General features: G+C 38.1%; 1 protein-coding gene across 2 annotated transcripts in view; it reads left to right on the forward strand.

Moving 5' to 3' along the window:
- psidin (phagocyte signaling impaired) overlaps positions 1–22,822 on the forward strand; it is a 513,704-nt gene that overhangs the window by 240,643 nt on the left and 250,239 nt on the right. For both annotated transcript variants that reach the window (XM_090371034.1, XM_090371035.1), the window contains one exon: positions 19,552–19,641. In XM_090371034.1, the coding sequence (XP_090227160.1) occupies positions 19,552–19,641 (90 nt within the window). The remainder of the gene's footprint in view (positions 1–19,551; positions 19,642–22,822) is intronic.

Raw genomic sequence — 22,822 nt, forward strand, 5'->3', positions numbered from 1 at the left:
TTCTGTGGCATACTTGTTCGTCATTACTTTTGTTTTAGCCATATTCATCTTTAGTCCAAAATCCTTACTAACTGTGCATAACTGATTAAGATTTTCCTCTAATTCTTTGGGATCGTGGCATATGACCACAATGTCATCTGCAAATCGTAAATGGTGTAGGTACTCTCCGTTCACATTGACTCCTTTCTGCGACCAGTCTAATCTTCTGAAAGCTTCCTCAAGGGTAGCAGTAAACAGCTTCGGAGATATTGTGTCTCCTTGTCAAACTCCTTTCTCGATTTTAAATTTGCTACTGGCTTTGTCCAGTGTAATAAAGGAGGTAGCACTCTCATATATTTTCTTCAAAATCATAATATATGGAGTATCTATGCATTGTCTTTCCAGTGCCCGAAACATTGCCTTATGCTGTATGGAGTCAAATGCCTTTTCATAATCCACAAATGCCAGGCATAATGGTGTTTTATATTCATTTGCTTTCTCCATTAGCTGTGATATTACGTGAAGGTGATCCATAGTTGAGAATCCTGTCCTAAAGCCAGCTTGCTCTTTCGGTTGATTCTCATCAAGTATTCTTTCTAATCTGTTAGTAATGATCCTTGTGAACAACTTGTAGATGTGGGATAAAAAGCTAATTGGTCTATAATTTCCAATTTCTGATTTATCTCCTTTCTTAAGCAGCAAAACTATGATTGCATTATTCCACTGCTTAGGCGTCACAACTTTTCTAATGCACTTTGTGAAGAGCCTTGCCAGTTTTTGTGTTATGTCTCTTCTTCCCAATTTTAACAACTCTACAGTAACTTCATCTTCTCCCGTGGCTTTCTGATTCTTCATTTTCTTTAATACATGTTCTACCCCATCAGGAAGAATATCGGGTATGTTGTATGTATTGCTACTTTGCAATCCATCTTCTCCACTGCTGCCATCATTCCCTCACTCCTTGTATAATTCTCTATAGTAGTCTTCTGCTATTTGAATTATGCCTCCTCTGCTGTTTATAAGTACACCATTGCTGTTCTTCAGTTTCAGTATCATTTGTCTTTCTGTATTACTGCTCATGGTTGCTGATTTAAATCCTTTGTTTTCCCTTAATGCTTGTTCTACTTTTCTTGTGTTAAATCTCCTTATTCCTCTCTGAGTCTCTTTCTAATGGCTTTGCATAACTCAGTATACTCAATCTTCTCCCTGTCAGTGTTTTTCTTGCTCTTCGATTCATCACGACAAGTGTTTCTTGACTAATTTTTTCTTCTTTGGATTTCTTTTTCCGTATAGGTTTCTTGGGCTTTATCACTTCCAGAAAATTGTAATATTCCTCGTCGGTATCTTGGTCCTGAGCAGTCTGCAGAAGCTCAAACTTGTTCTTAAGTTCCAGTACATACTGCTTTTTCTCCTCTTCTGTTATCTCAAAGACCTTTGTACTATTTACTCAAGTCAGTTTTTTCCTTTCCTACATCTATATCAAGTGTACATCTTACTATTCTGTGATCATTTCCAACATTTTCCTTATTCAGGACGGTAACATCATTCACAATATATCTTTTGTTAGTGAGGATGAAGTCGATTTCATTAGTTGTTAATCTATTTGGACTCTTCCATGTCCACTTTCTGTTCACCCTTTTCTTGAAAAAAGTGTTCATTACTGACAGTCCTTGGGATTCTGCAAATTCCACAAGTCTTTCACCCCTTTCATTTCTTTCACCAATTCCAAAATTTCCTATAGTCCCCCTTTCTGTGTTGTTTTGTCTTTTTCCAACCTTAGCATTGAAGTCCCCCATAATAATAGTGTAGTGGGTTTTCTGCTCATCTAGAAGACTCAATTTCGGTGTACATTTCTTCAACCTCTTCATCATCATGGCTCGATGCTGGTGCATAAATCATTATAACCTTTAGCTTGTACCTCTTAGAAATCTTGAGTATTAGTCTTGACACCTTTGGTGATGTACTTTTGAATTCCAAAATGTTGTTTTTAAAATCTTTATGGCCAGAAACCCAACTCCACCTTCACTCCTTTCACCGTTTCCATTGGTACAGCAGATCTCCACTTGATAAACTTATAAGTGATTCCTATAATAAGGCCTAGGCGGAAATTATTAAAAGTTGTTTAAATGGTGCATGGAAGAAAATATGCCCACGGCACGTAAAAGGCTTCGAAGGGTTTGAAAAAGACAAATAATATGAAGAGGTTACAAGTAAGATTGTAAAGGTTGCAGAGCTACTTCAGTTGGAGGTTGATGCCAAAAACATGGAGGAGTTAATAGAGAAAGAAGAGAAGGAATTATCTAACAAAGAACTTATTGACTTGCAGGCAGCGATAGTGAAAGAAGGAAATGCTGTTGAAGCTCAAGGTGAACCAAATGAGGAGCCGAGCCGCTTCATCACCAGAGAGATGGCAATGGCATTTCGTGAAATTGCATCAGCAATGGCGAGGTTTGAGAAGATGGATCCTGACAGCGAACGATTCTTAAAAGTTAAGAGGGGTGAGTGATATGCTTGCTTGCTATAAAGAAATCTATAATGAAAAGAGAAAAGCCACTAACCTCCATTGATATGTCCTTTCGTAAGGTTGAGTGGCCAACCCCTTCTAAATCTCCACAGCCCTCAAACTCTGCAGCAGTGTTCTTACCAGCTGAAGATGTTGATTCTGGCAACGATGCTTGAGAGGTAAAACTTACTGACGTTATGCCTGTCTCCTCTCTTTTTTGTAATTTATAATTTAAAAATTTTTTTAAATTGCACGTTTTTGTAATTTTTCCTGTGAATGAGACAAAAAATTGAATAAATACAATAAATAACTTTATTTACATGTTCATCAAGCATTTCTTTTTTGATTCAGTCAATTCAGCGATTCAGCAAGCATAGTTGTGGGTGCTGCACAAGCACGGGGGAAATTCCGTCTTACGTAAAATCCAAATTACGTAGCGTTCTTTGGAACGCAACTCTTACGATAATCAGGGAGTGGCTGTATATGATATCAAAATTATTTTCTTGCCTCTAGTTCCATTGTTACTGTATCAAAGTATCCAATCAGATTGGTTAGATAAGATTTCGTCTTAACAATGGCGCACTATGGCCATAGTTGCCGATGCGCCTAATAAATCCCAAAACAAACAAACAAACAATCGTCTTAACAAGTCCATACTATGGCTGCAGTATAATTGTATTTCTGTCTAGATGGTCCTGCATTACTTCTGTAACCAATCACTCCATTATTTTTCCTGGAACAGAAGTTAATCTGCCATGTTTGCAATTACTGATGTCACTCTTTAACCCCCCCTTTGTGAATTGGGACACATTCCAACATCTCCATTCCACAGAGAACTTCCCTGAAACCAAAGATGCTCTCCTAAATCTGCTAGGGTAGTGAAAAGTAAAAACAAAATACTGTGTTAACTTCCTTTAATAATGGTACCATAAGTGTTGTAACAGAATGAACGAATTTGAACATCTCATTAAGTCAACTCATGTTGATATTATAGAGATTATCAAGACATAACACTATCCTGAAATAAGGGATCAACATTTCGTTATAGTGAATAGAGTGTATGCAAGAAAGATTGGGAGACATAGTGCTCAAAAAAATAGGATGTGTAGGAACAGATAATTTCAAGGGAGGAGACTATAGTAGGTTAAAGTATTTCTTGGGCTCTTTTAATTGGAAAGAGAATTATATGCTATGGGAGGACATAGAATTGCATTTTGTGAAATGTTTAAGTGATTTTTCCTAGAAACATTAATATGTTCATTCCAGCACATGAGTATCACAAAAGAAATGTTAAAGTGGATTGGATGGCAAGTGAGTTAAAAGTTTTAATTGAAGGAAAATAAAAATACATGAGAGTTAGAGATTACCATAAGATAATATGTTGTGTGATGATTTTCATGTGATGGAAATGGCTGCAGGAATTCTTTTGAGTTATGAGTTCGTTGTGTAGCCTTGCCATGTATTCCCAGTCATTCTTGTTGATAATCTCAATTCAACTGATGATTCTTTTCTATGTAACATTTGTAAGGAGACCGCCAATCCCTAACTAAAACTGGTGCATTACCGGATAAAATTGAATCACAGAAGAAATTAGTTGATGTCCTCATGATGGAAATAAAACTAAGGGATTCATCTGGAACTTAAGTATCTGGGGATTTGTTTTACTTGGTGATGCACTTTCAGTTCAGGCCACTGGAAGGAATAATTATTTTATTGGTAGACTTTTATCATGGAAATGGATAACATTTTTTGTAAAAAAAAGATAGGTGGACTAGAATCTGGGCATACCTAAAGGTAGCTAAAATTGATATCAACAGGAGTCAGAATTTATAATGGGGTGGGAGTAAAGAGAATCTTATTCATATGAGAATTAACAACATTGATAGCACACGAGTTGGCAGTCTGCTGGGTAAGTACAGTAGAACTTCGATTGTCCGCCACCCTATTTACCGTCAGTCCCTGTTAACTGTCACTTAACTCCACTACGCCGTAATACATTGTGATATCAGCACCACGTGTCACTCAGTCTTTGTTTACAACTCACTGTATACGGTAGTACTTTAACCTCTTGTTTCATATTTTAATAATTTTTATTTAGTAAACCCATTGAAATGACAGAGTAGTGTTGGGATTATCACAGTAAATTGAAATAATTAATTGTCTAAGAAAAGGTGAAAGTACTACAAGTATAGCATCGGTTTATGGAATAGGAAGAACAACAGTAAATGATATAAAGCATGATGCAGACAAAAGTAAAAACCACGTGTCAAATGGAAACCACAGATGATAATGTTAAAGTTGTAAAACAATGAAGCTTGCTAAATATGAGCAATTGGATACTGCAACGTTTCAGTGGTTTGTTCAAAAACGTTGCCAAGGAATTCCGTGTCCGGACCTATAATAATTGAAAAACCCATTAAACCTTCGAGGCGATCTGATTGAGGTGTATAAGGCCTTGAATGGATTGAGCAGGCTTAATGCTGAGGGGATTCTTCCTCTTGCTCAGATTACAAACCTGAGGGTGGCTTTATTGATGCCCTTAAATGCACAAGGATTTCCAGAATAGTACACAGTCAGTGGTTTTGGTAATGTATGTGCAATCCGGCATTTTTTCCTATATAGAGCAGTCTCGTCAAGGTTAAAAATTTGCTGCGTTGAATAGCTGCCTTCATCAATAATTTTTTCCAACACATCACAAAATTTCTTTGCAGCTGCAGAATCAGCACTGGTGACTTCACCGCTTACTTTAATGTTGTGGAAACCAGCGCGATGCTTGAACCTATTAAATCACCCGTTGCTTGCCACAAACTTTTCGGGTTCACCGTACTTATCCTTGATATCATCATAAATACTTCTTGCTTTTGCTTGAATGGCCATTAGACTCAAGAGCACTCACTTCTGGATCTGATTTTCCATCCATATAGTACCTGAATGCTGTTTTGTGATCACTATTGATCTTAAATGAGTTGATCCGTTAACATGTTTTTTTATATGCACAATGTCCTTTAAAATAGTATTCACTGTTGAAGCAGTGTAAACCTAATTACTGTGCAATAGATGACAAACTTTATCCTGCTTCGTACTTCTTAATCATTTTCATCTTCATTTCTAAATCAATTTTGTTTCGTTTCCTAGCACTGAAACATACAGATCTCCTATGTGTGAATGTAGATGCAAAATACTCATTCAGTTTGTCAGCTACTTCAGCAGGTTCATCAGCAATTGAACTGTCGATGTCAAGTGGACCAATCGGATTCACCCCCTTCCTTCTAGAGTTTACATAAGTAGAGAAGTCTTTACTGTTTTTCTTTGCATTGTTTGCCAAAGATTTCTCGTAGTCTGCCTTTGCTTGCCTAACGTTTTTTTGTGATTTGATTACAGACTATCTTATATCTACCGTAGGCATCTGTCTTTTGATAATTTGTGTCCCATGCATTTTTTTTTCTCTGCCACGAGTCTCATTAGGTCATCTGACATCCATTTAGGCCTAAACCTTGAACAGTATTTCTTAGTTGGTATGAAAAGCCTAGTAGCCTCCGAGATTAATTCCTTGAATGCTTCCCATTTAGAATTTGCTATTGGTAACATCATGAGTTGGTCCCACTGTATAGAATTTAAAAAATCTCTGAGACCACTGTAGTCACCTTTACGAAAGCAAAGACCCTTCCCTTTATCACTGATGGTAGTTGCATCTTTGAGTAAATTCCACACAGTACACTGTGATCACTGCCACCTAGTCGTTCCTTTCTCTGGAGATTGAGCAGCAGTGCGTAGCACACGCTTCTTGATTAGACTGGGGTTCGAGCCGGTCACCACCAAATACGGAGGATGCAGAAAGGTCAGAGAATGACCACCACATATCCCGGAGCAGAATGGCCTTAGTTGCTAATGCTCCTAAAAACCAAATAACAAACAAACAAACTCTGGAGATTTTTAATGCTCAGATAATCACTGCTGATTATTTGTGCATTAAATCAAATCAGATCATGAGTATTACTCCCTCTGGTTGCCTGTCAAACATGCTGCCGTAGAAAACAGTCATCCAATAAATCCACAAAAGTCATGCTAATATGTGAGTGGCCAACCCAGAAGTTCCAGTCTATATCTAGGAAGTTAAAATCCCCCATTATAAGACAATTTGATTTACTGGTCCACTCTATTTCCCTATATAGTTGTTCATTGCACTCATCAGAGTTATTAGGCCTATAACAAACTCCTACTCTCAATCTTGCTTTCCCATTGCTTATGTCACCCCAAACTGACTCAACACTGCAGTGTCAACTGGATTCACTCCCTTAGATTTTGTGTTTCTTAACTAACAGCATCACCCCTCCTCTCCTGTCTATCCTTTCTGTACACATTGTGACACCATGTGTCTGGTATTGCAACAATATCAGCCTTTGTTATCTTCACCAGTACCTCAAATTCATTGAATTTATTTGCCGTACCCCTAGCACTGGTGTACATCCAAGTATATATGCATCTATTCCTACTGCTAGTTACCCTAACACAACCTATTGAACCACTTCAGTTGAACGTTTAAACTATTCGTGGCCGCATTTCGGGAACTCATTGTTTCCCATCTTCAGGCCTGTTAATGTGATCCGAGAGTGGTGTTTCTTAGTCTGTTGGGGAAGACTGGCCCTAGTGTTCCCCAACTAGAAATGCTTTTTGCTATCAGGATGATGTGGACTGCTCTACCATTAGAAGCACATTCCCCCTTAAAAATGTTGGTTCCAAACTTGTTTGCAGTGCTGAAGATTTGGCCTAATGAATCCTTATTTTGGCCACATTATATATGGAATAATTACCTCTTTGTCATTACTAGCAAAATTCCCATACATTACACATTCTGATGTATGAGAATTGTACAACTTGTCTCTTCTGCTGGGAGAACTTTGTGTTGGATATTGTTCAGTATTGGAAAAGACTACTAAGTCTTTTCCAATACTGAACTTAAATTGCCATTTTCCATACTAGCTGAATAATTTATGTAGGTCTTGTTGAAGCAGCATGCCCTGGTTATTGTCGTTAATCACCCTCCTAACCTTTGCATCATCACCAGACTTTTTATATCAAGCATAATAATGAAAAGCCTATTATGTTGAAGAATGTGCTGTCTATATTTGTTACAAATTCTTCAACATAATTATTAAGAAATGTGTGAGAAACATACAGGACATAAATTATAATTTATTTTTTATTTATTTATTTTTTTTTTATGAGAACCCCAAACACGAGAGGTATTAGAACCTATAGTACTTAGTACCGTGCTTGGGTTGGAGGTTGAGAAGACGAAAGAAGATATTTGTTGACATTGGACTTGAACTTCTGTAGATTGTAATTTTCAGGAAATACGTATGAAGGAAGGTTGTTCCAGAAAACGGCAGTTGAATGAATAAATGAGGAAGATGAAAAGTTGGTTCTGTGGGTTTGAAGTTGGACAGTAAATGGATGTTGGCTGGTGGCGGCACGTGTTCGGACTGTTTTGAAAGAGAGAGCGGGAATTATAGAAGCCAATTCAGAAGAACAGTGCCCATGGAAGTATCTGTAGAAGAGGCATGCAGCAGAAACAGTACGTCTATGAGAAAGCAAGTGGAGAGACTCTGTTAGAGATGAATCATTAATTAACCTAACTGCCCTCTTCTGAATGGAATCAAGAAGCCTGAGAGAGGTTTTGGGGGCACCACCCCAGATGTGGTAACAATATTCCATGGCAGGGCGGATTTGCGATTTATACAGAGTGAGCAGCTGTTTGGAAGAAAAGTAACGCCGAGAGCAAAAGAGAAAACCAAGTTTTTTAGATGCAGAGGAAGCAATATTTGTAATGTGCTTGTGCCAAGAGAGATTAGAAGTCAGGGTAATCCCCAAAAGAGATATATCATTTTGCCTAGAAATCGTAGTGTCACTAAAGATAAGCATAGGAGCAGAAGAATCCTTTTTGTGAGATATAAGACAAGACTGAGTTTTAGAAGGGTTGAAATCAACTAAGTTGTCTTTGCCCCACTGGAGAATTACCTGAAGATCGGCATTTAAGGAATTGGCAGCAGATTTTCGAGAACTTGAAGCTGTTTGAGCAGGACAAGGTTTCTCAAAATGGAAAGTTGAATGCAATGTGCTATCATCGGCAAAACTATGGATAGGATTTCCAGTCAATGGAAGAAGGTCATTGATATACAAGAGGAAAAGAGTGGGGGAAAGAACTGAACCTTGGGGGACACCAGCATTAGTGGAGAAGTTAGAAGACAGAGAGCCATCTACCATCACCCTCAGTGAGCGATCAGAGAGAAAACTGGATAACCAATTACTAAAAACAGTTAGCAAACCATAAGATGGAAGCTTGTTTAGAAGACCTTTATGCCAAACATGATCAAAAGCCTTTGAGATGTCAAGAGCAACTACTTGTGTTTCACCGAACCTTTCCATTGAATTAGTCCATAAATGGGTAACATAAGCCAGAATATCACCAGTGGATCGACACTGACGGAATCCATACTGGCGATCGTTGATCAGACGGAAGGTTTCTAGGTAGTTTAATAAGAGTTGCCGGTTAATTGATTTCTCCATTACTTTAGAAAGAGTAGAAGTAATTGCAATGGGATGATAATTGGATGGGAGGGATTTGTCACCCTTTTTGGGAACTGGCTGGATATGAGCAAATTTCCAAGCAGAAGGAAAAACACCTTTGGAATAAGAAAGTGAAAAAAGGCGACAAAGAATAGGAGTAAGTTCAGGAGCACAGGTTTTGAGAACAAGTGGAGAAATACCATCAGGACCTGGAGCTTTCTTAGCATCAGGATTCATCAGAATCCTTCTGATATCCTTTTGACGGAAGACCACAGAAGGCATTGAATGGAGCATGTTATGAATGGTGGGAGGTGTTTTACCAAGATCATTAATACATGAGCTGGAAGAAAAATGGGATGCTAGCAGGTCAGCTTTATCCTTGGCTGAAGTGACAACAGAACCATCTGGTTTGACAGAGGTGGGAGCAGAGATGGGCAAAAGTTGCGGCCAATAGCTTTGGCAAGAGACCAGAATGCTCGGCTACCATTAGGGCAAGAAGCAAGTTTTCTACTCTTAGCCTGTTAAAACTCTAGTTTGGATTGATTAATAACTGCTTTACAATTGTTGCGAGCTTTGGTGTAGATAGAAAATGAAACTGAAGAATTAGAAACAAGCCAATTGCGATATGCAACATTCTTCTCTTGGACAACCTTAGCACATTTGTTGGAGAACCAAGGTTTAGATAAAGGACGAGATTTTAAAGTGGAGTGTGGGATAAAGGATTTCATTCCTGCAAGAATAATTTCACTGACACGATCTGAGCAAACGTTGACATCAGAAGTTTTGAAACAGTAATCAGACCAAGGAAAAGAAGAAAAGAAGTCTCGCAGGTCATCCCATTTTGCATTCTTGTAATGTCAAACAATACGAGGTTGGGAATAGCCATGAGATAAAGGTTCCATTGGAGAAGAGACAATCACCAAGTTGTAATCTGAAATGCCTAAAGGACCTCTCACTTCGACCTTGTACTTAGAAGGGTTGTTTGTGAGAAAAAGATCAAGCGTATTGGCTGTATGATTAGGATTGTCTGGTATTCTTGTAGGTAAATGAACAATCTGTGCTAGGTCATTAGTAATTGCAAAAGCCTCAGCATCTCGACCTGCTGGGTCAGTGTGACTAGAAAACGGAAGCCAGCTGGAGTTGTGAACGTTAAAATCACCAAGGAAAATTACCTCACTGTTAGGAAAGTTGGACTGGAGAAAGTCAAGTTGCAAAGAGAGGAAGTCAAAGAGCTCCAAGTGATTAGTGGAGTTGTGAGAACGGTAGAGACAACAGATGAATTTGACACAATGAGGTAGAGAGATTTTAAGCCAGAGAAGATCAAAGAGAGGAGATTCCAAATTGCCAAGTCTCTGACAGGGAATATCAGAACGGACATATGCACAAGTACCACCTTTGAGGCGAAAGGAATCATACAGCAAATAATTTGGACATCTGAGATGAGTAGTAGTTGAATCAACTGATAACTGAAATTCAGTCAGAAAAAGTACATGGGGTTTGGAAGACTGCAAGTGGAAATGGACATCGTTGAGATTAGAATTGAGACCACATATATTTGTGAAATGAATTAGGAAGTCCTAATTCATTTCACAAATGAATTAGGACTTATGCCTTGTATGTCTCTATGATAATTATCATAGAACATAATCTTATCATAGCTCATTTTTGTAATGTTAATCTCATTAAAAATTAAACTGTGGAGAAATTAAATTTCCTCCACATCAAGGACAACCGGATTGTCACTGCAATATCCAGTTCATTGGCCATTACTGTGACAATCACAAATTCAGACTCCCCATGCCAATCGGGGTGAACATTTTAACAGTTGTCTTACCATGACTGTTAAAATGATTGTTGGCAAGGTTTCTGCACCATCATTCTGGTGAAACTTGTGTTCTTGGACAGTTACTTGACCTTCTCTCAGAGCAACCCCAACTGTGTGCATCTCTTCTTCTTCTTCTTTGGTCCTTAGCTGGCAGCTGGAGGAGGCAGTTGGCCACGCAACCAGTATGCTGCTGTAGGTGCCGCAGGGTTTCGGACTTGCTCTGTGATGTTCTTCCATACCTTACGATAATTGGCGTCAGTCCTGGCCTGGTTAAGGTCGAGACGTCGGCTCTTCAAGTCATTTTCCACTTGCTTGGCCCACGTTTTCCTAGGCGCGGTCCGTTGGATGCTCCATTGGGTGGGTCGTTGTCTCCAAAGGAGTCTGGATGGTATTCTGTTCGTGCCCATTCTACATACGTGGCCAAACCATCTAAGCCTTCGCTTCTGGATTTGGTCGGCAATGGTTGGTTGCTGTTGGCATCTGGCACGGATGGTATCATTAGTGATGCGGTCGCGAAGAGAGATGTCCAAGATCTGCCGCAGGCATCGCATTTGGAATACCTCAAGTGTGTTCAAATCTAACTTGAGACAAATCCATGTTTCCGATCCGTAAAGAAGAATGGGCAGGATCAAAGTCCGGAAGAGTCGGATTTTAGTCTTTGTGGAAATGTTGGTCCTCTTCCACAGACACCATTTGAGCGAGGCGAACGCAGTGGCCGCCTGTCCAATTCTGCTGTGGATTTCCATGGTGGATGCAACTTTCTTCTCCTGTACCAGCGACCCAAGGTATTTAAAGTCCTGCACTTGCTCGATCTGGACGTCTTCGAGATAGATGGTGGCTTGCGACCCATCTGTTGTCAGGGCCTTTGTCTTACCAGCATTGATCTTCAAACCGTATGGCCGGGCAATGCGGGCAATGTCGTAGAGGATGTCCGTGGCTTCAGCGTCGTTACTGGCAAGGATAGCACTATCATCAGCAAACATCAGGTCAGTCACATAGTGATCCTTGTCATATTGTATGCCCTGTCTATTTCTGAATGCTTGCCTCATAATGGCGTCGACCATGATGTTGAAAAGCAACGGGGAGGCTACATCCCCTTGGCGGACTCCAGTTTGGATGGTAAATTCCTCAGATAAATCGTTCTGGATGCGCACCTGGCTGGTTAAACCGTTGTATGCAGTTTGGAGGAGTGTGATGACTTTTCGAGGTATATGTTCAACCTCTAGTAGTTTCCATAAGGCAGGCCGGTGGACACAGTCGAAAGCAGACTTAAAGTCAATGAAAACAATGACGGTTCGCTGTCCACACCGGATCCTCTCCTCCATCAGCTGACGAATGGCAAAGATTTGATCACAGCATCCTCGCCCGGGTCTAAATCCTGCCTGTTCTTCTCGACTGGTTTGCTCGCGATGTTTTTGCAGTCTTGACTGGATGATCTTCATAAAGACCTTTCCGATGATGGAAAGGAGGCTGATGCCACGGTAGTTCTTGCAGTCCCGGTTATCACCTTTCTTGTGGATCGGTACGATAATGGCTTTCCTCCATGTTAGCGGAATTTGTTCAGTGCACCAGATGGTTTTGAGGAACGAGTGTAGTCGGCGAAGCAGTACATCTCCCCTGGCTTTGATCGCTTCTGTGGTGACTTGGTCCACTCCTGGTGCCCTGCCATTCTTCAGGGATTGTATGGCTGCTTTCACTTCTTCTACTGTAGGCTCAACATCGACCATGGAGACCTCAGGGGGGGGGGGTCGATCGAGAGTGCTGTTGCTGGCGGTCCCTGAGGTGGGTCGTGATTATACAAAGCTTTGAAGAATTCACTCCACCGTTGCAGGCGTTCGGATTGTGATCGCACGAAGGTCCCATCAGCATTCTTGATGTTGTCACTAGTCAATTTGGTCTTTCCACTCAGACATCTGAGGGTGCAGTAGAGAGTGCGGTACTCGTTCTTGGATGCCGCCACTTCAAGATCGTCTGCCACTTGGTTCCAGTATGCTTCTCTTTCTGCTGTCATTCTTTGTCAGACTTCTCGGTTTAGCTGCCGGTACCGTTCAAAGTCGACCAACTTTGCCTGTTTCCGTTTGTCCACGAGGTCGAGGTACTCGTCTGATATCCATGGTTGCGTTCGACGTCGGGCAGGTAGACATAGGGGCTTGACACATTCCAGGATGTCATCAGAGATCTGCTTTTCTTCTTCATTTATATCCTCGGGCACGGCCAGCATCTCGAAGCGGTTGGATAGGGCGATCTGATATGCCTGTTTGTTGGCAGCATTCATTAGCTGCCTCCAGTCCAGCTTGGCTGACCGAGATGATCTTTTTGCATGCCGTAATTTGAGCTGCACCTTAGCCCGGATGAGGTAGTGATCAGATCCGCAATCAGGTCCCCTCATGGCATGAACGTCCATGAGTGATGAGCGAAATTTGGCATTGATCAAAATGTAGTCCAGGATTGCTGAGTCCTTGCCAGATGGATTTCGCCATGTAAGTTGATGTTTTTGAGGGTGCTGGAAATGGCTGTTTCCAATGATCAGGTTGTTAGATGCGGCAAAGGAAAACAAACGTAGTCCATTGTCATTGATCTTCCCATGGCCAAACTTGCCCATTGTTGTTTCCCAACCAGATCTGTCCACGCCAATGTGGGCATTAAAGTCCTGCTGAGATGCATGTGTGCATCTCAGCAGTCTTTTTACATGTCTGATAGGTTTGTGCCCTTTCAGATGCTCTCGTCTGCACAGTCATTATATGCTGACCTTAATAAGTTTGCTTCTGATAGTTCAGATGTTGCATCCTTGAGTCATACATCTCTGTCCCTGATCTTATCCCTTCCAAAGTTCGCCCTAAATGCCATTTCAAGCCAACAGAACTATCTACCATGAAGGAAGACTTATCAACTTGTTTAGTATAATGATGAAAAACTGTACTTTTTCCAAAATTATTGTGTACTTAGCCCCTCTCACTTTCTCTATGAACAAAAATGATTTATGAGCATCTGTTCCTTACATGTTTCATCTTGCAATGTAAAATTCTTTTTACCTACCCATATGACATTTGTTTATTTTTTGTATTTTACTGTATTGTACTTTGAACTTTTTGCACCTCCTACTAAAATTTTTTTGAAGGTCACTGGAGCTATCAGGTTCTGCTTGACAATGGTCCATCTCTGGTTTACTGTTCACTGTCCTGAACAATCAGAAACTGTTCCAGCCACTTGGCATAGTTTCGTCCTGTGTGTTGTCATGCCTGTCTTTAGCTTTGTTACTTCGTAGTATGCTCGCATGATGAACATATTTGTATCGATGCTCCAGTTCATGCATTGGATTCTTCTTCTCTCCTGGTTGGTCACTAGTGCAATTTCACAGGAAGCACTTCCAGTTGGTTGGGCTGAATGGTCTTGCCCTTCAGTTGTGGTAGCCATGTAGGAGACAGTGTTACTTGCTCCACTGTCATCTGTGGGAGAATGTCTCCAACTTTTCGAACCAACCTGCTGCGTGTGGCCTGAACACAAGTGAATTTTTCCTGCTCCACACTCAGTGCAGTATGTTCAATATTTCTACAACTTATCTTCATCCAGCTATGGAGGTGGACCTGTTTAGCATTGACATACAGTGGTGGGTGGTAATTATATGAGTGACACCAGATGGCGCCGCTCTCTCTATCAGGTGTCACTTCAACCTCGGGGGAGGTGGGTCCAGTGAGCTGACTTTCACGATTTTTTTCCTTGTTTTTTATTATTATTATTATTAATAATAAAGATTTTTCTATTGACTAATATCAGACACAATAAGCAACTCAGCATTGAATCTTGTGGATCTCCACTTGAGATCCTGGTCCAGTCAAAGCAATAACTGTTCACAACCGTTTTGTTTCCTGTCACTTAACCAACTCTTTATCCTGCTTAGTTTCTTTTTACCAGTGGCACATGGTTTCAACTTCAATTCAAAAGGCATAAAAGTATAAATATATGCCTTTGTCACAATTATTCTTTAGATCTAGTTCTTTTGTGACATCCTCATAATAGCTTATCATACTAGTTAAACATGATCTTTCTTTGACAAACCTCACATTCCATGTCTCCTGTAATTCTGTTTCTTCCCTGATAATTCTGTCATATCTCCTTAATCATGGATTCCATAATTTCCCATGTCACAAATACTGGTCTGGTTGTAATTGCTCATTTTGCCCTTTGAACCACTTTTTTAAACTAGAAAAACATTTCCAACCTGCTGAAACTTCACCTGATTCCAGAGATTTACATGTTATGATAGGTAATGGATTTGACAGTCCTTCTGCTTCTTTTATAATCACTGGCTAATTCCATTTGCTTCTCATGCTTTTTTCAGATTCAGATATGACAGTTTCTCTACTAATCTATTTTCTATTATCTCACAATTGTCTTGTTCTTGATAACCTGTCTGTAGCATTTATTAGTATTAGCTGTATATGTAAGAGTGCTACAGGCTTTTGCTACACTAGCCAGAAAAAAATAAAAATAAAATAAATAACTAAATAAAAATTATAAAAAAATAAGAAAATATTTTTATGAAAAATAGAAAATAAGCAACCTGTGTGTTTCCTCTCCTCACATAAGTAACTATCCAGCTGACCTTCAAATTTCCCCAAGCTGTCAGCTTCAAATACCCGTGGAAGCATTATCACAAACAAGGCGGTATTAACTAAGGGTTGCTGCTCTAGTATTTAATTAGCTGGTAGTACTGTCAAGCTGAAGAAAATGTTCACACATAGCTCATTGGTTATATGTTTAGGACCATTTGTTACATTGCCAGAGGTATCTGATGTGGACCAATATAGTTAAGTCACTTCCTTCAGGTGTTTACATATGCAAAAATTTCTTTCTGATTGCCCTTTGTTCACTTTTTCAGTGCTTTTGTAAAGTTTGCCTTAATATTTTTTTATACATTACATTGTATTACTTAGCATTAAAGAATGGTTTCATGGTATAATTATTGCTATCACAGTGAAGGGCTAATAAATATAAATAAAATATATTGAATACAAAAGATAGTATGAATCAGAGCTGTAATACTCAATATGTTCTACGTTGATAATAATATTAGTAAATTAATAAGAGGAGTCGTCTTTTCGTCCCCGTATCACATACTATGGGAGGTATTTAGACGATGTTCTAGTTATTACCGATAGTAGTACTATCCATGATATTTTACATTCGTTTAACAATATTCATTCTAGACTCAAATTTACACTGGAAAGGGAAGATACGGATACTAAGTCATTAAACTTTCTAAATTTCACGCTTACCCGGGACTCGAACAAAATACAATTTAGCATCTATCGAAAACCCACAAACACCGGTATGCTTCTACATTATAATAGCTACCACCCGTTCACCTACAAAAGATCGATTATCTTTAATCAATTTCTAAATGCCTATAAATATTCAACGACGGATTCTGCTTTAGACTCAGAAATACAAATATTAACTAGCAGATTCTTGAACAGGGGTTATCCCATTAACACAATAAATCGAATTAGGGTACAAGCTAAGGATAGGATACAAAATACTGCACCAATCAACAATAGTAATATCAAAAAATACTTTATTTCTGTCCCATATGTTGAACAGTGGCACAAACAGCTTAACAGATTCTTTAAAGATACCGAATTTAAAATTATAGCTAGGCCTATACGGAAGTTACACACTATACTGAACAATCGCTCGGTTCTTTCGGCGTTCGCAACACAAATTAATGATCTAGTATACAACATTTCTTGCGGTGATTGCGACTCGTCTTATCAGGGTTCCACGCGGTTTTCTCTTAATATCCGTGTAAATCAACACGAAGCCTCTGTTCGTGCTTCTCGTTCAGCAGCGTCAGAATTAGCCTTTCATGCCATTAACGAAAAACATACTTTTTTATTTAACGAGGCCAAAATACTTAACGTTCAACGTAATTATACGCGACTATTAATTGCAGAAACCGTTGAAATTAAATTACACGAGAATTCTGTTAATGTTCGGCGGCCATATTTGATCTCCGATGCGTGGACCTTTACGCGCATGCGCGAAGACACATAATCACTATTTAAGTTGCAGGTTTAGCCTGATTCGGTAATTTTCATTCCTGTGATCACGACAGTCGGTCGAAAAGCATTGTCAGCTTCAGGAAGGAAAATCGTTTTGAATATTTTCGTTAGATTCTTTTAATTGCGTTAATTTGAATTTTAATTGTTTTGAATTGATTTTGAATTGTGTTAAATTGATTATTTAATTATTTATATTTTACTTTAATTATTTATATTTTACTTTAATGTACCGGTAAGTTGTCGATTTTTTCGTTTTTTCCGTTTTAATTTCTGGAGGGTATCATACGGAAGTGTTCCACGTCCTATATTGAGGTAAACTCCTCTTATTAATTTACTAATTGAATACAAAAGTAATCTAATTAAAATTAAGTTGTAAAAAAATTGGTAAAATCTTACCTTTAAGTTTTCTTTCTTACAGAGACATTGATGTGAGAGGTTTTTCTCTCTGTAAGAAAGAAAACTTCAAGGTAAGATTTTACTAATTTTCACCAATTGAATATTACTTAGCTTATCTCTGTAGTTATACAGTTTATTCAATTTGTAGTAGCCCCTATACTGTGATAACATTAATTATAATATACAATCATATGTGTGAATCACAATCATCTGTGTATTATGTCCAATTACCAGCTCCTAAATCATCAATCATCGTGCAAGTCTTTTACTTAATGCATGGTTCTCTCAAGATTTATACGAAAACACCTTCCTTTTAATCTGTTTTTGACACTTTCTCCTGCTCACCAGCCTAATAGTTTTTCTTTCTTTTATCACAAAAATAACTATAAAACTATAGCTTCACCATTAAATTTGGAATTTAAAAAAAAAAATAAAAAAATTCTGTGAATATTTGCCTAAATTTAATTGTTTATCTTTAGTTAATGAATTTGCCATCAGATGTTGCATGAAATGTGTGGAAGAAAATGTTAGATATGCCGTAATGGTAAACTGTGTTTTCTTTGTGTGATGCTTAGCAAAATTTCAGTAAAAAATGTCCTTCATTAAGGTACCAAAGAAATACGTTCCTATGCTTTCCTTATATAATAAAATCTAGAAAATTTAGGCATATTTACTTTTTGTTCAGTATGTAGGTATGAATTTTTACTTTCATATGGCAGAAAATTCGATGTAGTCCTTGATGTAAACAAATAAGTATAAGAATAATGTACAGTGCATAGGTAGAAATGCAAAAATAGACCTAACATTTCAGAGTGGAAATGATAGTATCATCATACATGTGAATGCTTATTTGCATTGTTTATCATAGAACATACTTTTTTCTTTATGCAGGTGCATTGCCCAGAAATATATTACCAGATAGTGAAAAAAAAAAATGGATATGAAGGAATAAAAATAGCAGGCATATTGTTAGTAAAATTGGAGAGAGAGAGAACTCAAGGAGTAAGTGGTGATGGCATTCAAAAATGTGTCATTTCCAGTTTCTGTAAATTGCAATAATCAAAGACATTCAAAACTATATCCCATTGTACTAACCCTTCCTTAAAAAAAAAAAAAAAAAAAAAAGGCAGCTCGCTCTCAGTATCAGTGTTTTGGAGGGTGACTTAACAGAGAACAACGTTATGCATAATTTTCTGACCACCCTGAAAGCATGTACCATTCTTTAGAAACTGTAAGGCCCTCTGTGTTAATTCCCCCATTATGGTATGCCTAAAAACTGCCATAAGAATGGTATCCAAATGACATCTGAAGAACTTATTATCACTTGATGATAATAAGTTCTTCAGATGTCATTTGATTAATTTGTTCACTGAAAAGGAGATTGAATGCCTTCTGTGGAACCTGATGAATATTTTGTGGACATTTATTACTACCTAGAAAGATTATCTAAAAGAAAGACAGATGGCAAGAGTTTACAGTCAATAATAATGCATGCCACCAAAGTGAAAAGGCTTTGAAGCAAGTGTGTAGATGTGCCACATTTGTGTAAAATCACTGTGTTTGTGAACATGATGGCAAAACTCAACTGATGCTCAGATATTGGTAGATGAGGATCCTGTGGTGTGCAGCTGATTGTGCAGTAACCACATGTTGTAAGTGCATTTTTCTTTAATATGAAGTTCTACAAAAATGTTCAATGTGTGCAGTTTAGTTTTCATAGTTCTAAAAATTCCTTAAAAAAACAGTCCCAGCTGTATCATTTGTGGCTTGCTTTGATTCAAAATATGTTATATATTTTGAAAAACGATGCACAAAATGCAGTTCAGATATGTGCAAAAACAAACATCTTCAATTTGAATAATTAGAGGGACACTTGTACCTCAAACACACACAAAACTCAATCTTTTTCTCACCGGCAGTCCTTTAAATTGCAGAGTTAACATTTCCGCAGAACTAGCTTTTCTTCCTCATTTATTTTATCAGTAAGTTCTTCCTTCTGGTTTTCCAGCCCATTTATGATGCTAGAGTATTATAAGTTTGAGTACTGTTTGTCTTTGGAATTGCCATGAAAAATATACATCATTGTTGGAAATTAAAAATTTCTTCACTTACTTACTAAAATTATTACATTTATTAAATACAAAATTTTTGTTTTAAACAGTTTATTTAAATTATAATATTTTATTAAAATATTTAAACGTCTCTTAATTATTTTTCAGGATCTCATCTCTTGCAAACAGACTTTCAGCCATGTGATAATTACTGCCTTCTGGCAGCCCATATATTAATTGATCTGTGGCAGGAAACAGGTATCAAATTTGTATTTTTAAAAGTTAAATTCAATGGTATGATATTAACAATTCTATGATAGGATATTAACAAATTGGTATTTTAATTTAGGGCTGTTCATAAAAGACTGAAAATGAATTTTTAAAAATTTAACGTTACCTTTGAAAATTCTGTAATTTTTCTACATTGTTATTTGTGATTCAGTGTATTAAGCAGCAATGCTGTGGATCCTATTCTTACTAGCATGAGTAAAAAAATGCTTGGAGTTGGAATTTGATCCTAACTTTTTATTGTTGTAAACAAAAAAGGTGCCGCTGTGAAGTTTTGCACTCGATTGAGGAAAACCGACAGAATTTTATAAGATACGTATTTTAAAAGTTTCAGGCTTACTGTAAATTTTGTTATTTGAAAGTTAAATAAACAGGATAATATTATATTACAAACCTATGCTTGTAGTCCCATTTTTTGATTAATATTGTAAAAAATATTTTTATTTTATTATTATTTTTAGGTTTGGAAATGATATTTCCATTAAAACAAATAATTTACAAACAAAGAGAGCCACGTAATTATAAAATAAATAAATTTTAAGTTTTTTGTTTATGTTCCGGGACGACCACATGGTCAGAGGAGTTCACAAGATACAGAGAATATAAGAAACAGCACTGTATTTAGCAGTCATGGGCATTAGCATTAGTAGAGACATATGATGCAAGAAAGCAAGCTTATATAGCATCACCAAAAATAAAAATAAAAAACTTTTCCATTTCACCCACCCATTCGTTCCAAATGTTTGTCTAGTTGTGCCTTGAATTTATTTAAGCTATCAACTTCCACAATGACAGATGGAAGTTTATTCCAGCAATCAACTACCTGCTGGCAAGGAAAATTTCCGCACATCTATTCGACAACTGTCTTTCCTCAATTTCATTTTATGTCCCCTCAGGTTTGTAATCTGAGCAAGAGAAAGAATCTCGTCAACATTGAGCCTGCTCAATCCATTCAAGGCCTTATACACCTCAATCAGATTGCTTCACAAGTGCCTAGTCTCCAGATGATGCAATTTGCAGAACTTAAGCCTTTCTTCATAAGAGCACCCTTTGCTCCCCTCACCAAACTTGTTGCCCTTCTTTGTACTCATTCTAGCAACTCTACATCCTTTCTAAAATGAAGCTTCCAGACCTGTATGCAGTACTCAAGGTATGGCCTGACCATTGCCTTATACAAGGGGATAATCACCTCCTTATTCCTGCTCGCAAAATTCTTGCATATCATTGTCAAGACCCCACGACGTACTCTGGCAGCCTGTCTGCACTGCTCAGAAAACTTCATATCTGACTGCACAATTACCCCCAAGTCTCTTTCATTCTCCACTACCCTGAGTGTAACACCATGTAGTTGATACATTTCTCTGGGGTTACTGCTACCTATGCAGTATTTTGCATTTGTCAATGTTAAACTTCAGTTGCCACTTCTTAGCCCATCTGCCTAGCTTTTGCAGATTTTATTGCAGCAGCATACTGTCATTAACAACCCTGCCAACCTTCGTATTGTCTGCAAACTTACATTAACCCTGCTATACCTTCATTAAAATCATTGATAAATACCAAAAACAACAATGGGCCCAACAGCCCAAACTTACATTAACCCTGCTATACCTTCATTAAAATCATTGATAAATACCAAAAACAACAATGGGCCCAACAGCGAACCCTGGGGGACGCCACTAATAACATTAGTCCATGAAGAGCAGTGTCCATTGATAACTCCGTCTTATCAACAGAGAAGACAGAGAGTAGTGGTCCATTGATAACTACTCTCTGTCTTCTCTGTTGAAACGTCTCTGGCTTGAAACCTGGTCACTCAAAGCACGTGTACTTATGGACCATCGGAATTGCCCACTCAGCTATGCCTCCTTTTTTTTTGAAATGACCAAGACTGTGTTGGAAGAAAATATGTGAGGATATAGAGATATCACATGATGATTATTCAATCATCATGTGATATTGTATTGCTGAATTGAACTGTATTGCTGAATTGAAAAGGGGTTGTAGATTATCATCAGCATTTCATGACCTGATTTTGAAAATGCATTGGATTAACTCGGATTAAGTTATAATACATAGCAAAAAGACTAAACATTATGAAAGAGTATACTGCCCATCAAGATACCAAGATTTGAGCATGAAAAAAAATTTCAGTGAAATGGGAGATTTGAATGTACAGCAGGAGAAAAGAGATTAAATTAAACTGAGTCAGTTCTTGTGATATTTGTCAAGGATTCAAACAAATTGGTGACTACAGATCAAACTCAATTCAGTACTATGATCCAAATCAAGAAATTTCATTGATTACCTTTAACAAGGTAAATCCATTATATATAAATATTATTCTTCCTTTCTACATAAATTTCATGAGCAGTTAAAGAGCAAACATTATGTAGAACTTTCCAGAGCTGGGGGGATCCTCTTTCAGTGTCGTGCTCCAGTCAAAATTTTTTGGGGAACCATATAGGGAAGGTGAGGGAGAGAGAGAGAGAGCAACATGTTTGGACGAATAATAATATTATCCATGTGGCTAAGGAGTGGTTAGCAGACCGAGACAGTGGGTTCTGTGTTAGTGGTCTAGAAAATATGTGGGAACATAGAATCAACTATAGGGCAACAAGGACTGGTAAGAGGAACAAAGGGGTTCTCTTACAAAGAAAGGCTTAAGTTCTGCAAATTGCAGTGTCTGGAGACTAGGCACCTGCGAAGTGATCTGATTGAGGTGTATAAGGCCTTGAATGGTTTGAGCAAGCTCAGTGCTGATGGGATTGTTCCTCTTGCTCAGATTACAAACCTGAGGGGGCATAAACTCAAATTGAGGAAAGACAGCTGTAGAATAGATGTGTGGAAATTTGCCTTTAATCAGTGGGTAGTTGATTGCTGGAACAAACTTCCATCTGTCGTTGTGGAAGTTGATAACTTAAGAAAATTCAAGGAAGAAGTGGACAAATGGATGGGTGAAATGGGAAGTGTTTTTTTTTTTTTTTTTTTGGCTGATGCTGTATAAGCTTGCTTTCTTGTATCTTATGCCTCTGCTAATGCTAATGGCAAAGAAATGGAGTTAGAATAAGAATTAGGTTGATATAAGAATAGCAAATACTACAGATAACTGCATCTCACCATATTCAGCTGGATTAACATAGGAGAGCTGCAG

Source organism: Mastigoproctus giganteus, chromosome 3, assembly GCF_048544385.1.
Source record: "Mastigoproctus giganteus isolate SK-2022 chromosome 3, ASM4854438v1, whole genome shotgun sequence".
NCBI classification, from domain to species: domain Eukaryota; kingdom Metazoa; phylum Arthropoda; class Arachnida; order Uropygi; family Thelyphonidae; genus Mastigoproctus; species Mastigoproctus giganteus.